General features: G+C 34.6%; 1 protein-coding gene across 1 annotated transcript in view; it reads left to right on the forward strand.

Moving 5' to 3' along the window:
• LOC114325346 (protein jagged-1b) overlaps window positions 1-18,343 on the forward strand; it is a 698,311-nt gene that overhangs the window by 582,502 nt on the left and 97,466 nt on the right. The window contains exon 7 of the mRNA XM_028273403.2: window positions 4,474-4,707. Within this exon, the coding sequence (XP_028129204.1) occupies window positions 4,474-4,707 (234 nt within the window). The remainder of the gene's footprint in view (window positions 1-4,473; window positions 4,708-18,343) is intronic.

An 18,343-nucleotide genomic window follows, 5' to 3' on the forward strand; every position in this document is an offset into this window, starting at 1 on the left:
CTGCATATTAATTTTTGGATTTTATCTACGTCTCCATCTGGACTCATGTCATTTTTTCTTTTGTTGTCTTTTTGATAATATGGTAAATTCTATTCCATAACGGCACCCAACTTAACGTATTCTATCGTTCTTTGTCCTATTTTTCGTAGTTTTTAATACCAAATGAGCCGTAACACACACACACACACACACAACTCGGATAATGTCAGTTTTTTATAATACCTTTCTCCCCTAAATAATAAAAAGAGGGATTATCTCTTCATCAGAGGGTCAGTAAGGGAGCTTATCGCGAAGTTCTAAGCTTATTTGTTGAAATTGGATTATACCGTATCGATGCATAGGCATATAATGTAATCTTTGACAGGATCAATGAGAGGTTAAAGGAATGTGCACATGGGTTTTCGATATATTTTTTCAGTTTTAGATTTTGAAACATATTTTACAAATTGAACATATGGTCACTTACGTGTTTATGAATTTCTATTTGAATTTAGTGAGATTTCATTAAAAACCTTAAGTAAGATATACAGGGTGTTTCATTGGGAAACATAAATACTTGAATGGTAAATAGATGTCATTGAGGCGGTTCTAGATATACTACGTTTATTGCCTCACTGATTTTTATCACTGAGTTACAGGGTGTTTTATCGATTTTGCCCATTTCTTTCTGGATCCATAACTTTAGAACCACCTTGTATATTTTTTTGATATTTGGTACACATATAGTCCAAGTAATGAAGCTTAAAATATGACAAAACCTCGCAATTTTTACAAAATGGATCAATTTGCTTAAAAATTTGAGAATAAGTAGTGGATAGTCCAAGGATCAAAATCTATATGATGTCGAAAGGCGCTTTTACCATGGGGGTGGTTGCCACCCCATCTCGGGGGTGGAAATTTTATATTATATTTTGACCGCAAAAGTTGATAAAAACATTCATTTAAGGAAAAACATGTTCTATACATTTTTTTGATAAAATTAATATTTTTCGATTTATTCGCTATCGAAAGAGTTAGTTTTGTATCGAAAACATCAATGTTTTTGGATATACCTACTCATTTAGGATTCACTCAATTTTTGTCGTAGAAAAATTTTTTTCAAACCAGCTTCTTGTGAATTAAATATCCTACAATTTTATGTTGAAACATTTTTTCGTATCTCTGATGCTAATCTTTCTATTCTGAAGAAAATGGCATTTTTTACCAAACTACAGTGGAACCTCGATAACTCGGATTAATCGGGACTGCGGTCGATCCGGTTTATCGAAAATCCGGGTTAGCCGGAGAATATGGTAAAAATTAATAAAATACGGTATACTTACAGATAAACTCCGTTAGAATTGAAATAACATGAAATATATATATATATATATATATATATAAATATGCACAGTACCTACACATCTAAATTACTAAAAACACGCAAACACAAACCTAAGCAAACGGAAGCGAAGAATACAATACTGTATTCATACAGTCACAATCGGAACGGTGTTTTGTTATTATGTATTAAGAACAGTGAAAACTAAGACCATTGATTAAAAAATAATTTTTTAAATAGTCTTTCTTAAACAATGCTAACACAGTAATAATAAAAAGGAATACTACAGGCAGATCCCTGTTGTTTCTGCCGGCTTGTGCCATGAGTCATTTTTACTATCGTATAGTTCAAATTACATAAATACACATTATCTCTCAAATATTATATTACATACATACATTTTTATTGTTGAAATGTTTATCTGATAATTAACTATTTTGATGCGCCACAATTAAATTGAAAAAATAATTTTATTAACATTTCGACGCCCAGAACGGGTGTCATTGTCAAAATACAAAATATGTACTGAAAATCAAAATGTTTATCTGATGAAAATCGGTCCGGGTTAGCCGGACTTCCGGGTTATCGGGGGCCGACTTATCGGGGTTCCACTGTACTACAAGTATTCGTTATTCGCTTTTAACTCCAGTTTTTTAAAAACTAATCATTCTAAGCCAGTCAAACTTCTAGATCTATTAACAATACATAAATAAAGAAGAATAAATAAGACCAATGACTAAAAACACCGCTAACTTACATTATTATACTTCCAATTGAATTTCTCCTTTTTTTTTCAAAAATATATATTGATTTTTTAACCGTAACTTTTTTATTTTTTATCTTAGAAAGTTTGGTAAAAAAGAATTTTGTAGGGTTTTGCAAGATCTTTAAGCCTATTCATATTAAATCTTTTTAAAATCCTCAGTCGCAAAAAGAGGTGACTTTGAAAGGGGTGGTAAAGGTGGTTTTTGCATGTTATTACAAGTTCTAATTGTCAACAGCTTACTCAATTATCGCCGTAGAAAAATTTTTTGCAAATTGAGTTCTTGGGAGTTAAATAAGCTACAATTTCATATTTAAACATTTTTTCGGTTCTCTGATTCTAATCTTTCTATTCTGAAGAAAAGGCTATTTTTTTTCCAAACTACAAAAATTCGTTATTCGCTTTTAACTCCATTTTTTTTTAAAACTAATCATTGTAAGCCTGTCAAAGTAGAGCCTATTAATAATACATAAATAAAGAAGACCAAATAAGGTCAATGACGAATTTTAATTAGGATGGTGATTAGGGGGTTGCTTCCGACCACTTTTTTGCTGAAAAAAATAGGGACTGACATTCTTTTCATTATAAGTCACTTAATTTTTGAGCTAGAGACCTTCATTTTATTTATAAAGATAGATATTTTTAAATAATTCAAATTAGTTTAAACAAGTTATCCTCGAAAAATGCATAGTTTTCCCATCTTTTGACTTTGAAACTACAATATTTAACATTTGACGAAGAAGAGCTAACATATAATAAAGTTTAGCTTGGATACTATTGGTCTTAAAGAAAATTAAGAAAAACGGTTTTGTTTATTTTTTCAAAAGGTACATTTTTGCTGAGTAAAGTTGTTTTGATAAAACGAAAACTGTTGGAGTTATTAGCAGAAAACTTGTTAAAAACATTAATTTTTTCGATATAAAAACATTTTCGATAGCAAATAAATCGAAAAATATAAATTTTATCAAAAAAATGTATTGAAAGTTTTTTGCTTAGAATGAATGTTTTACCAACTTTTGCGGTCAGAATATAATAAAAAATTTCCACCCCCGGGATAGGGTGGCAACCACCCCCATGGTAAAAGCGCCTTTCGGCATCATATAGATTTTGATCTTTGGACTATCCACTACTTATTCTCAAATTTTCAAGCAAATCGATCTATTCTGTAAAAATTGCGAGGTGAAAAGCTTCGGTTCCTGGACTAATATGTCTCATTTAGAACCCAAACCACCCAACTTTCACAAGAAAAATCCAAGTCCGGATTAAAAACATTATAAATTGATTTTGACGTTGAAACAACACCCTGTACATTGAAATGTTCAAAATCCGTTTGCACATTTGAAAAGAGACCAAAAACTAAGTTTTTCCATTTTTTGTGCAGACAATTTATTGACTTTAATTTTGAAATTATATCGAAATTATCAAGAAATCTAACAAAAATTTAAATATAATTTCAAAAGCAATGTCATTCTCTGCGCAAAAAATTGAATTAAGTCATTAAACTTAGTTGTTTCTGCTATTTTTAAATGTGCAAACAGATTTTGAAAATTTCAATATACGTGGTGTTGTGTCAAGGTCACAATTAGTTTATATTTTTTTGTTAACCCGGACCTGGATTTTTCTTGTAACTAGTAACTGGCTAGTTCCAATGTAGTAAATAATTATTGATTATTTTTAAAATGAGTATTTATTCAGTAAGTTTAATAATTTATTATTAAAAGTGCTTTAAAAACCTGCTTTTTAATTTCAGAGTTCTTAAATGTTTCAGTATATTTAATTTCAAAATTAAGTCATTAAATTTTCTGCGCAAAAAATTAAAGCGAACCTATAAACTCAGTTTCTTGTGCTTTTTCCAAATGTGCAAATGAATTTTTTCAATATATAGGGTGTTGTCTCAGGGTCTCTAATAATGGACTCTAATTATGTGAGGTTCTACCTGAGAACCTCACATGAGGTTAAGAGTCCTGTGATGCCTCAGGATAAATCAAGGAATATTTTTAACATCACATCTTTTTATTAACATTATGAAACAAATTTTAAATCTTTAACATTTAAAGGGTTTTTACCCAAACATTTTGGTGGCTCAGGCATGTACATTGCTGGAATTAAACACTGATGATGTAATTAGTATTTCGAAAACATTCTGTTCTGTGATGTAAACCTTTTTAGGGATTCTTAGATATACCTTTTACAAAGAATTTACTATTTTTTGTTATTTATGGTATACAGCCAGTTATAGGAATTTATGTTCCTCGTGGATTTAAAAAAAAGATGATGGCTTGCATACGGTATTTTTTAATCATAATGAACCAAACGCATGCCTTTCAATCTCTACAAATTCCATACTACCCATTAACAGAGCGTATCTAATTTCCCGTTATAATTTCAGACCTAAACTACTGCGGTACGCACGAGCCCTGTCTAAACGGTGGCACTTGTGAGAACACCGCCCCCGATAACTACCTGTGTACGTGCCCCGAGGGTTTTTCTGGTGCTAACTGCGAGATCGTAGACAATCCCTGCGCCCCGGCGCCATGCCTGCACGGCGGCACCTGCATCGAGGCCGGGGGCTCTTTCAGCTGTGAGTGCGGCAATGGATGGACGGGACCCACCTGCAATATTGGTAAGTCACTCATTTTCGGTAGTACTTAATCTTCATTAAGTATTACAGTTTTTATTAGTATTCAATTATACAGACCGTTTAGTTTTTGATTAGATATAAGAGACTGAATCGGCAATATTGCTGTATTTATTGTATTTTAATTTCTTAAAGATGTTCAAAATTTATCTGCTCATTCCGAGCAACAGTATGTTTCTAAAATCACTTTATCAATTTTTCTGTTTTCTCGATTATTAGTTTTTCTTGCATAGTATAGATAAAAATTATTGTAATCACTGAATACATAGTGAAAAAATAATCCTATTAATTAAATTAATGAATAATTTAAGCGATTTTGCAAGTATAGGTCTGTATCCCGCGTATGAAAAAAAAGTTGATTAAAAGCAAGCTGAAAATTTGTTAATAGCTTAAGGGTGTCTAGTCGGATAAACTTTGATATATGGGAACACTGGAACAGGGGCAGTTTTAATTGTGGAACAGGTTAAAAATTTGGAACGGTCAGACCACGAAAACGGCACAATTATTTTGTCCGACAGAACAGACTTAAACTCTCCGAACAGAGATTAAACTCTCATGCAAAAATCAGACTGCTATTTATCACCTGTCATAATTCCTGTCATTTGACATATTCTACATGTTCCACTCATTAAAACGCCCATTTGGTGATAAATAGCAGTCTGATTTTTGCATGAGAGTTTAATATCTGTTCGGAGAGTTTAAGTCTGTTCTGTCGGACAAAATACATGTGCCGTTTTCGTGGTCTGACCGTTCCAAATTTTTAACCTGTTCCACAATTAAAACTGCCCCTGTTCCAGTGTTCCCATATATCAAAGTTTTTCCGACTAGACACCCTTAAGCTATTAACAAATTTTCAGCTTGCTATTAATCAACTTTTTTTTCATACGCGGGATCCAGACCTAATGGATTGTCCAAGAGTATTAAAAAACTAAACGAAATAGCCATTTTTTGCCTCTATTTTGCTGATGAAATTGATACTACGCCGTCGGCAGCTAATGCTCTTGCACTTGCTGTTTACGTCTAGCTCGCAGTGTTGCCATTTTTAAAGCGTGTAGGTATATGTAGTTTAAATCTAAATAGTCTGTATATGATATTATTTATTTGCATAAACTTATTTTATAAACGTATCCGCTAGAAACCGATATATAGTAGGTTCGAAGGAAGTAGTATTAAGATAGTAGGATAGTAGTATAAAGATTATTGTGAGAAATGGTTTGATTATCTGAATTACTAGATTTTATTATCTTTCCCTACGAACAGTCAATTTTACTGTAGTCATTCTTATACACTTTTCTAAGCTATATTACCTATAGTTTTCGAATCTAACAAATAATATAAGTAGATATTTGAAAGATTTTTAAAAATGTTTATATCGTTACAATAATGTCGAATCTCTACAAAATAGGTGTGTGTTTCGTCAATAATTATCTCTTCGTTCGAGCTGGGTTTTTTTTTTTCACGAGCTATCTTCACATTTGGGAATGCATAACAATCGAAGGGGGCCAAATCGGCAGAATAAGCTGACTGAGAAAGTAAGTCTAAACCTAACTCATAAATGTTTGTCATTGTGTGTTTAAGAAACAACTCTTTTTTCTTCTGCGTATGGTGCCGTTTTTCACTGAGTTCCTGCTTCAGTTTGTCCAATAATGCACAATAATACTGGCTATTGTTAGTTTTACCTTTTTCGGTACCTAATCAATTAAAATTATGCCTTTGCAATCCGGTGGCTATGATCTTTTCGATCCATTCATCTATTATTGACCGCTTCGGAGAAATTTTGCTGGTTTCAGTCCACTGCTGTGCATTCATTCTGTTTTCTGATGTGTAGTAGCGTATCCATAGACAGATAACAACAATGATTTACTGAACAGAACTTAATGCAATGTCTTAACGAATGCTGTCATGAATTTGAAGAAGAATTTGAAGAATACTAAATGCATGATCATGACTAAATCAGCAGATTCAAACATCCAATTGAACATTGAAGATACTGTAATTGAGAGTGTATTAACACGAAGAATATCCTGGTTTAAGAACTTGAGGGAATGGTTTCAATGCAGTAGTGCAGAACTATTTCGAGCGGCAGTCAACAGGGCCGCATAGTTATGATTATTTTTAACATTCTATACAATATAGAACTTGAAGACAAAGAACTAACCAACAGGTGGTAGGTTTATTAGAACTTAGGTGGAATATTTAAACATAATCACATAAATCGCGAAAAGAGACCTAACCAACATCGAGTACACATAAAAACATATGGTACAATATTAAGGGAAACTCATGTGCAGTAGCGAGAATACGTTCATCAGAAGAGAACAATAAAGAACGATCATGTGGATCGGACACGCGTTTATAGTATGTCTTCTGCGGTAGGTATTCATTCTCTTTAATTAGCGACAAATTTGGCATGTGTTCACTTCCTTTTTAATCATATCTAATAAGAATATCTGTTTAACATGAAAACCTTTACGTAAATTTCAATCCTCCGAGAACCCTCTTTCCACTCTTTCATTATGTAAACAAACGACCGGTCGCTCTTCACTACTACCAACATAAAAGGATCTTAAAAATAATTACTTCTAATCACCTCGCCTGTTTACTAATAAGTCATGTTGTGTTTACAATTTATATATACAACATTTTCTAAATGCCACTCCTTTCTTGAGTATCTGAGTATTTTAATAAGAGTATTGTGGTGAGAGACGAAGACCAGCTTCCAATTACTCGACTGCATGAAATTCTAATGTTCTATTCAGGATGATACGTTTATAGATTAGGTGTTTTTTTTTACACAAGTCTGTGCGGAGGTCTGAAAATTTTAAGTTCATGTTTGGATACATTTTTATTTACAGTTCTTAACGAATTTATAGAACAAGATATACACAATTCATAAAACAATAATTGGTCATCTGATGTAGGAAAGTTTGTCTGTTTTAGGTAAATCACATAATTTTTTTGTATTTCAATTACAGAAAAAAAGTTTTTTTAAACAAAAAGTTTTTATCAATTAATAATTCATATGGGCGCGAATGTGTAACAATACAGTACCTTTTAGAAAGCTGGGGGTTAATGTGTAATAATCAAACTCCAACTAACTATGCGAGCCAATTGTTTTAGACTTCGTCTAGCTCAGTCACTCAGGTGTAAATTGGTCTTATCTTAAACGCAAATTGAAAAATGTGTTTGGATGGGATAAATAAAACATGAAATTAAATATAATATTTTTTTTATTTAGCTAATTAATGCCTCGACAACTAATGGCTATTGGCATGGTGATGGTAATGTATGGATTTTTCCAGTTAGGTACCTAGCGTAATGTGTGTCTTGAGTAAGTGTCTTGTTACTTTGCAAAGTCGACGTCATTGTCTTTGCAAAGAGACGCTAATTGTATCCGAACGTCTGCGGTCCCTCCGGTGAGTACCGATCCCACAAGGATAGAAATTATTTTCATTTATTAATTTATCCTCCTCCTCCTCCTCAGTCGTTTCCTCATTGCTGAATGTCGTGATTCCCTATAATACGAGCAACTATCTCTTTCCATCGGCTTCTATCCTGAGCTTCCCTCATGGATTCAGAGAATGTTTTTCCACTGGCTTCCTGTACTTGATCCGTCCAGCGAGTAGGTGAGCGACCTCTACTTCTGCGCCCTTCAACGTTTCCCCGAAATTATAAGTCTCTCAAGATTATCATCACTTCTTCTTGCAATATGGCCGAAAAATTTTAAGACGGTGGAGAGACAAATAGAGGAAAATCGAGTCTGAATATTAAGCTCTTGGAGGATTGAGTGATTTGTTGTGTGTTCCGTCCATGAGATCCGTAGCATTCTTCTCCAGCACCACATTTCAAAGGCGTCAATCCTTTTTCTATCGTCCGATTTCATTGTCCATGTTTCGGATCCGTAATTAAATATGGGAAAAATTAAGGCACGTACTAATCTTATTTTGGTGTTCTTCGACAAGGAGCGATCTTTCCAGATTTTCGATAATCGACTCATAGCGTTTTTGGCCATGCCTATTCTCCTACGTATTTCTGTTTCACAAGATCCTGTATTACTGATGTAGGATCCTAGATAATTGAACTCGTTAACCACTTCAAACTGGTCTAAGGCTCCTGTTGTTATCATCATTCTCTTTGCCTTATCCCTATGCGGGGTCGGCTTCCCTAATTGCATTTCTCCACACAATTCTATCTTGGGTCATATCAATGTTAATCCCCTTTGCCAACATGTCCTGCCTTGTGGTCTCCACCCAGGTCTTCTTTGGTCTTCCTCTCCTACTCCTTCCAGGAATCTGCACTTCAGCTATTCTTCGTATTGGGTGATTAACGTCTCGACGTTGAACATGACCAAACCATCTTAACCTATGCTCTCTCATTTTGGCATCAATTGGTGCCACACCTAGACTTCCCCTAATATACGACTTTCTAATTTTATCCTTCTTTGTCACTCCACTCATCCATCTAAGCATTCTCATTTCCGCCACATGCATTCGTTGTTCCTCTTTCTTTTTCACTGCCCAACATTCAGTTCCGTGCATCATAGCCGGTCTTATGGCTGTTTTATAGAATTTTCCCTTCAGCTTCATTGGAATTTTTCTATCACACAACACACCACTCGCTTCTTTCCACTTCATCCATCCAGCCCTAATTCTACTGCATGCATCTCCATCTATTTCTCCATTACTCTGTAATACTGATCCTAGGTACTTAAAACTATTGCTTTTCACAATCATTTCACCATCCAAAGATACCATTTTATTTGTAGTAACTCCATCTTTAATCCCCTTAATCCCCTTAATTAATGTTAATCCCCTTTGCCAACATGTCCTGCCTTGTGGTCTCCACCCAGGTCTTCTTTGGTCTTCCTCTCCTACTCCTTCCAGGAATCTGCACTTCAGCTATTCTTCGTATTGGGTGATTAACGTCTCGACGTTGAACATGACCAAACCATCTTAACCTATGCTCTCTCATTTTGGCATCAATTGGTGCCACACCTAGACTTCCCCTAATATACGACTTTCTAATTTTATCCTTCTTTGTCACTCCACTCATCCATCTAAGCATTCTCATTTCCGCCACATGCATTCGTTGTTCCTCTTTCTTTTTCACTGCCCAACATTCAGTTCCGTGCATCATAGCCGGTCTTATGGCTGTTTTATAGAATTTTCCCTTCAGCTTCATTGGAATTTTTCTATCACACAACACACCACTCGCTTCTTTCCACTTCATCCATCCAGCCCTAATTCTACTGCATGCATCTCCATCTATTTCTCCATTACTCTGTAATACTGATCCTAGGTACTTAAAACTATTGCTTTTCACAATCATTTCACCATCCAAAGATACCATTTTATTTGTAGTAACTCCATCTTTAAATGAACATTCCAAATACTCTGTTTTTGTCCTACTAAGTTTTAAACCTTTTTCCTCCAGAGCTTGTCTCCACTGTTCCAGTTTTTGTTCTAAGTCTCTTTCACTATTTCCTATTAACACTACATCATCAGCATACATTAGGCACCATGGAATACTACCCTGTAGTTTCGCTGTTATCTGGTCCAAAACTAATGAGAATAAATAAGGACTAAGCACCGAGCCTTGGTGCAATCCTACTTTCACCTGAAATTTATCAGTCTCTCCCACACCTGTTCTAACACTAGTCGTTACTCCCTCATACATATCTCTCACAATCTTTACATATTCGCCAGGGACTCCTTTCTTATTGAGTGCCCACCACAGAATCTCTTGAGGAACTCGTATCATATGCTTTCTCAAGATCAATGAATACCATATGAGCGTTGGTCTCTTTATTCCTGTATTTTTTCATCAGTTGCCTTACAATGAAAATTGCATCTGTTGTTGATCTGCCCTGCATAAAGCCAAACTGGTTATCAGATATTTCGGTTTCTTCACGTATCCGTCTATCAATTACGCTCTCCCATATTTTCATGGTGTGGCTAAGTAGTTTTATAGCCCTGTAGCCTAAGGCTCCTGTTGTCTGAAGTGAATTTGAATAATCTACTATCATAATTTTTGTTTTTTGTTTATTGATCTTGAGACCACATCTATTGCTTTCGGCACAGTATATAGAGGTTCCACAGTAAAATCACTCTTCTGTCGGCGCTTTGATCTCAGGAAGTAATACCGGCAGTACGCAATTGGTAATTCACCAGTGGTGGATGCGGGCTTTCCCTGTTAAAAGCCGTACGTTTCTATGCGAATAGCAATGCGAGAGTGGGGCAAAAGCGACTGCCAACATTGCGCGGTCGCCATGCGCGACTACAGATTTTACTTCCAATTTTTCGGAGAGTGGTTCTACTGTCCCTCTTTATACTGTGCTTTCGGCTTCCACTAGCTGCAGCAGACTGGACATTTCTTCTTCGAATGCAGTTATTAATGTTGTATCATCTGCATATCTGAGATTTGAGATCTTCTTTCCTGCGATAGAAATACCGCCATTCCATTTGTCGAGTGCTTTTCTCATTATATATTCCACATAGAAATTAAAAAGACTTGGAGATAGAATACATCCTTGTCGGACTCCTCTACCTATTTTAAAAGGATCGGACTTATGGTTTTCAATTCTTATTCTGGTTTCACTGTTCTCATATAGGCTTTTCACCAGAGCTGACAGATGATCAGGAACCCCCATCTCATGTAGAACTTTTCACAAAACTGTCCAGTCTACACAGTCAAATGCCTTCTGATAATCCAGAAAGCAGATGATCATCGGAATTTTGAATTCTCGTGCTTTCTCAATGAGTTGTCGCATATTAAGAATTTGCTCCCTTGTGCCTTTACCCTTCACGAAGCCTGCCTGTTCTTGTGGTATTTGTCTATCCAGGTGTGTCTGCATGCGACACTTAATGATTCTCAACAGAATTTTACTTAAGTGTGAAATTAGTGAGATGGTTCGGTAGTTACTACATTTTGTGGTTACGCCTTTCTTATGAATGGAAGTAAATAGTGCAGTGCGGTACACCAATCACTGGGCCATTTGCCGATTCTCCATACATGATCGCACAGTCTCCACAGTAATTGGAGACCATGTTAACCCATGTTCTGTAAAAGTTCTGCCGTGTTGTCATCGCAACCAGGTTATTTATTTCTTTTAAGGTGTTTTATGGCTTCATCGACTTCAGACCGTAGAATGTCTGGTTCTAGGGTTGTTGTTGAGACTTGCAGTGCTGTTATATGATTAATGTTAGAGGTTTCAGCTTTATAGAGTTCTGTGCAGTATTTCTTCCAAGTCTCCAGAACCGCATCCATATCGCTTACCATATTACCGGTCTCATCCTCTATAGCGTAATTTCTGGGTTTGAATTCCCGAGCCACTAACTTTACTTTCTGAAAGAGATCTCTTGTTTCTTTTCGATGTAAGTGGATTTCTACTTCCTACAAATGTTAGACACATATTTGTCTTTATCTTTCCGGCAATTTCTTTGGATTTCTCTTGATAAGCTTCGATAGTCGTTTAAATCAAAACTGCCAACTTTAAGTTGCCTTCTTTGTTCTATAATTTTCCATGTTTGGTCACTGATCCATGGTTTACGACTGTTGTTTTTTATGGGTTGGCGACTTTGCTTAGCTGTATCTAATATATCTCTTTTAAAACCTCCCCAGAAAGTCTCGATATTAATTTATAATAAACGAAAAATTCTCGACCACTCTCAACACTCACAAAAAAACGACCACTCGGACCTTTCGATCCAAAGGTAGGCGCTCTTACCATTAAGCCACAGAGGGGGTTGGTCATATTTTTATTTTACATTAAACAATAAAATAAGATGAAATTTTATTATCAATAAAGGAAATCCTGCCTGAAGCTTTAAAAAATATAAATGATAAGTATTTATGAAATAGTTGCTGTATGCACTGTTGACTTCAGACGATTGCGAGGATGTAGCTGAATGCTGGCATGTTCTTCAGATAGCCGTTGTGTTTTCTAATAAGCAGCTGCAGTTTTATTTCATGATGACGATTTGTGAAAGTCCTTCTGTAGTACCAAAAAGTGGACAAGAAAAACTTATAAGGCCAAAAAACTAAAAGGAGAAAACTTTGTGTTAATCTGCATACGTTTTAAGATTTCCTTACCATTATTTCCAAGATTAAAATTTGAAGAAAATATTAAATAAATAATACAAAAATCTGGTGGATAAAAATTCTAAGAACAAATAGATATATAATATATAGGGACAATGGTAGCTGTGAATCATAGGTCGCCTTCCACAAGTGTAACAATATCGCTTTGACGCACGGGGTGTATCTCCCAGAGGACAAAGAGGGTCACAAAATGAAAATTAGGCCCAACTCGTGGGAACAACATGGAAACACATAACATAGAAGTAGCTTCGTTGCAAACAAAGAATGAATTTGTATTAGTTAAACACATTAGCAATTTTCAGCTGAAAATTATCAACGCATGCAAAATAAATAAGTAATTTATAATATGCAATAAATAAATAAATAAGTAATTTATAATGCATAGCTACAACCAAAGCGGAGAGAACAAACATATAGATGTGCGGTGGGCTGTATGAGCACCGAGACGAAATTGTTCTAAATAAAATAGATTTCGATATACCTTTTTTCTATAATTATATCCATGACTGTTTAAGTGCAGCACCAGAGGATAAAATGAATATTGTGTTAAATGAATTTAATAACTTCTCCCAAAAACTAGTATTCATATTAGAAGTTGGAAAAAATTGCCAAATCAATTTCCTGGACCTGATTTTGCTTAGAGAAAATAGCATCATAACTACTTCATGGTACACCAAAAAAACCTGGTCGTCGAGATATCTGAATTTCAATTCTCATCATCTCTTGTTCCAAAAGAAACCAGTTGTTATCAGATTGTCCATCCTATCAATAGACTTCATGCCAGAAAAAAAAACAAAAATAGCACTAACAACAAGGTAAAGAAGAATTATATATGTTTCTTCCTTATATAAAAGGATCTCCTGTCTAAACATAACATTACAGTTGCTCATAAAGGGTAGGATCTTTTGAAAAGGAATTTTACAAAAAAAAACGAAAACCCCTCAATTAAATAATCGCATGTTGTATATGAAATTCCCTGCTCAAATTGCAATGGGGTATATATTGGACAAACTAGCCATATACTTAACTCCAGAATATGTTCTCACAAATATGACAAAAAAAACTCAGCCTCACAAAACATCAAAACAAAAAGAAACAAAAATTTGATTTTGACGAAACTAAAATCCTTAAAAGTGAACACAACAGAAAAAAGAGGGAGTCCTGGAGTCTATAGAAATTAAAAAATAACAAAAATAATAATAAGGAGGTCAAAACTTTAAACAAAATATATTTCAATTTAATCTAAAATAAACAATAGAATAATTTCAGCACGCCTATGATGTGGAAACAATTGATTATGTAAACGAAAAATCAAACATCAATAAACACCACACTAATTTTGACATAATATTATATTTTAAACATTATGACTTGGTGGGTCTGTTCCTATCTGTTTAACATTGTTTAAATTGCGACGTTTATTTGTGTGTTTGTTCACAACCAAATTTTTTAATGCTTGGTAAGTCAAAGTCCTTCTTAAATTCTATTATATTTTAATAAATTGGTTTTTAAGTAAACAAAAATGTCATAATATCATGGACAATCTTTTTTATGAACCTAAGCCCAAGAAACTGATAAAAATATATAAAATATATAATCAAACTATAAACTATAAAAAATTTTAAATATCTTTTGGTAAACTTATAACTGCTATGAATCTAAGATTTGTAATTTTTCCTTTGCAAATAAAATCCGCCGACTAGAAGTTAACTGTCGTAGAGTCACTTCTGACGTACACGCAGAAATATGGTCATCATGAAATGCCCATATCAAGCAGGAGATTTATTCGTGTGACATTTCTTGATATATTCACGATGGGTGGAATAAAGTGCCAGCGGGGCCATGAATTCACCACAAATTCAATTGAAACATTTCTTAACGTCTTCATTTGTTCGACTTACCATCTGCTGAACTGTCTCAAAAGATTTGCATAGAAGGGCTGTAAATATGTCCTGGGTTTGTCGAGACTCTTCAGTATTTATTATACTGCTTAGGGTAGTTTTCCGATTGAATCGACGAAAAGGACAATCATCGAAAAAAGTCTTTAAATTTGAACATGAAAATTTGATTTTAACAAATTATTGCTAGTCCTAGAAATTTGAACATTAATTAAAAAATTAATTTAAACCAAGTCATATTTTTCTCCTCTGGACCGAAATATTCAAGTTTTCTTGTTTTTATACTTTTCATGATTTCTAACTCCTTATTTAAACGTCGTAGCACTTCAACATTGGCAATACTTTGAACACATTGAATGTTCAATATTCTTCTGTAACACCACATTTCGAACGCTTCTATTTTTCTTGTTTTTTCTTTTCAATATCCAATCATCCATTCCGTATAGTAATATAGAAAATATGTAGCATCTTAGAGCCCCCAATTTGAAAGGCAACTGAAGGTCTTTGTTTGTAAGCATTGTCTTTATTTTTATAAATACTTTCCTTGCAGTTTCAACTACGACTTTATTTTCTTTGCTTTGGTCATTGTCATCAACTCAGGTTCCCAGATATTTGTATGTCTCTACTTTTTCTATTTGGGTTTGCTCTATTATTAACCTTTCATTTCCATGTTGTGTTTTTGAGACAATCATAAATTTTGTTATTTTTCTGTTTATTTTTAGTACATATCTAATACAATGATCGTTTATTCTATTTACCAATTCTTGTAGTGATTTCAGGGTGTCCGCCATTATAACGGTGTTATCAGCGAATCTTATGTTATTTACTATTCTCCCGTTTATAGAGATTCCATCACTTAGTTCCGCTGTCGCTTCCTGAAATATCGCTTCACTGTACAAGTTAAACGGTATTGGCGACAGATCACAGTCCTGTCTTACTCCTCTCTTTATATCAATATTCTCGGACTCCTGTTCTTCTATTTTTATGTTGGCCTTTTGATTCCAATACAGATTGATAATAATTCGTCTGTCTATATCTCTGTTTTTCAATAATTCTATTAGTTTTTCATGTCAGACCCTGTCGAATGCTTTTTTGAAGTCGATGAAACAAGAATAAATATCTAGGTTCATAACCAAGCAGAAACACGACCCGACACAGAGAAAACAAAAAGATTGCTCGAAACAGCGGAGATGAAAACCCTTCGAAAAATCGATGGTAAGACTCTATGGGACAGAGCTAGAAGTACAGATATACGACGGAGATGCAAGGTGGATAACATTAATAACTGGGTAAGAAACAGAAGAATAGAATGGAATGACCACATAAGCCGAATGACAACAAATAGGGTAGTCAGGACAGCGAGAGACGGTTCTCCAATAGGAAGACGATCAGTGGGAAGACCACGAAAACGATGGAACGACAACTTACTAGAGGCACATTGAAAAAACAGACAGAGTCTTGTCTATACAAAAAGAAGAAGAAGAAGAAGATAACCAAGCACTGTGAATATTATTTTATAATAATTTGAATTGGAATATTCTTGCCAAATAATATTTATTTGTATAGTAATTTGTAGAATTACCAAATGATCAAAGAGAGGAAAAGCTATAGTCGGGTCATGTGTGGAGGGGTGAAAGATATGAATTACTCCGAATCATATTAGAAGGTAAGATACAGGACAAAAGATCAGTAGAAAGACTTCAGTACTAGTGGCTGAAAGACTTGAAGAGATGACTCATCCGCAGAAATCTTTCGTACAGCTATAATTGCCATTTGGATCGGCAACCTTCTAAAGAAGACGGCGCAATGAGAGGCAAATTTTTGCATAAAGAAATTTTCTTCTGATTGTGGAAAACTTCACAAGTTTGTCAATAACAATAATTGATGTATAGTCTGTTCGCTAAACTCAGACACAACTGGCTAGTGATTTTAATAAGTAATTTTGCCAATTTGGTAATATTGGCAAAAGAATAATTACTAAATAGTTAATAATTACTAAAAAGTTAGTAATTTTGCCAATTTTAGTAAAATTGGCCAAAAACAAAAAAAATACCTACTACAATCACTAGCCAGTTGTGTCTGTTGTTGCGAACAGCGTTGTTTAGCGAACTGACTATATAATGAACACTCATATATTTTTACAATCCAGTCTGAATAATAAATAAAAAATTTATGGAAATTTACAGCACGGACAGCTCAAACAAAATATGTATTTTAATAGAGTCTGCTGCTATAAATGTTGTGAATAGCAACCCTTATTACCAATAGCCGATTTTTATTTCAAAATGAAATACTTATGTGTCTACTGAAGATCTAAATCCGAAATGAGAAATTGGATCAAAAATAGCGCAACCAAGAGCAGCCTTTTTGAAGATAAGGAAATTTCTGAGTAACTAAAGACTCAATCTGCAAATCCGACATAGGATAGTAAAATGTTAAATCCCTTGGACCCTTGGACCAAAATGGATGGTTGACATATCGATTGGTTGGTCTTTTCCTAAACTTTAAGATGGGGTTTGGCGTATTTTTCAATTCAGTCAAGTTGACAGAATCGAAAATTTAGGGTACAGTTGAGTCCCTGAATCTTTACGCGTGCGTCATCATTTATTTAAAGCATACGAAATAATTCGACGATAAGTCGGAAATTTAAATTTACTAAACGCAACGGCAAGTCACTTACTGTCACTTGCTGTTGCCTTTAGTAAATTTCAATTTCCGACTTATCATCGACTTATTTCGTATGCTTTAATGATGACTTACGTGTAAAGATTCAGGGACTCAACTGTATACCTATATGATATGTATATAGTGTCGCATGTAGTGGGTGTTCTCTGCTGGCGAGAACTACCGTTCTCTAGGATAAAAATAATATGCAACTCATTTTAATATAGTTCCTGCATTTTATGTAGTGTTATCAACTATTATTATCTAAATCTAAACAACCAACGAACTAATAAAATTCTATGAATTTTATAGGTACTTGAAGAAAATCATTGATTCAGGAATAAATGGTCGGTGTAGTTCATTATGTAAACAACAACAGTATTTGACTAAACTGAAGTCGAGTTTGAGCTTACCTACCAAATAAAAAATCATCTGGTAGGTAGTTGTTAGTATGGAAGTCGGTTGGTCTCATGGCCTCCTCATCGGAGAGTATACGTATAAATCAGAACCGTACCTGGCAATTACCTAGCTCCCCGCCCCGTTATTATATCTATTAGTTGTAGGGAGCGCTACGATCGCAGGGAGACTTAATTACGCCAGAACGAAGAGATCTCCACCTTTGACCCCGCATTCCAGCGGTGCTGCCACCTATTCAACACGAACCACGGTTTACCTTATTTGCCTCTTGCCCGGTTCTGCCTTCTAATAGAGGAGGACGAAGTCGTTATTAGGAACTAAAACGGCCTAATTTACCGAGTAAATACTTATGATAAGTGCAGTGCCTGTTAGGTGTTAAGCACTGTGTTACTTCAATAATTGATTTTACTCTGCTTGCGCATTGGAAGCGGAAACAGTACACAGTTCTGTACCAATATTTTTTATTGATACCACAGAGACATTTAGATTTTTTGTTGTAATCATTATCCTGTAAGCGTAGACAAACGTCTACATTGCTGGAC

This window comes from Diabrotica virgifera, chromosome 1 (assembly GCF_917563875.1).
Source record: "Diabrotica virgifera virgifera chromosome 1, PGI_DIABVI_V3a".
NCBI lineage: Eukaryota > Metazoa > Arthropoda > Insecta > Coleoptera > Chrysomelidae > Diabrotica > Diabrotica virgifera.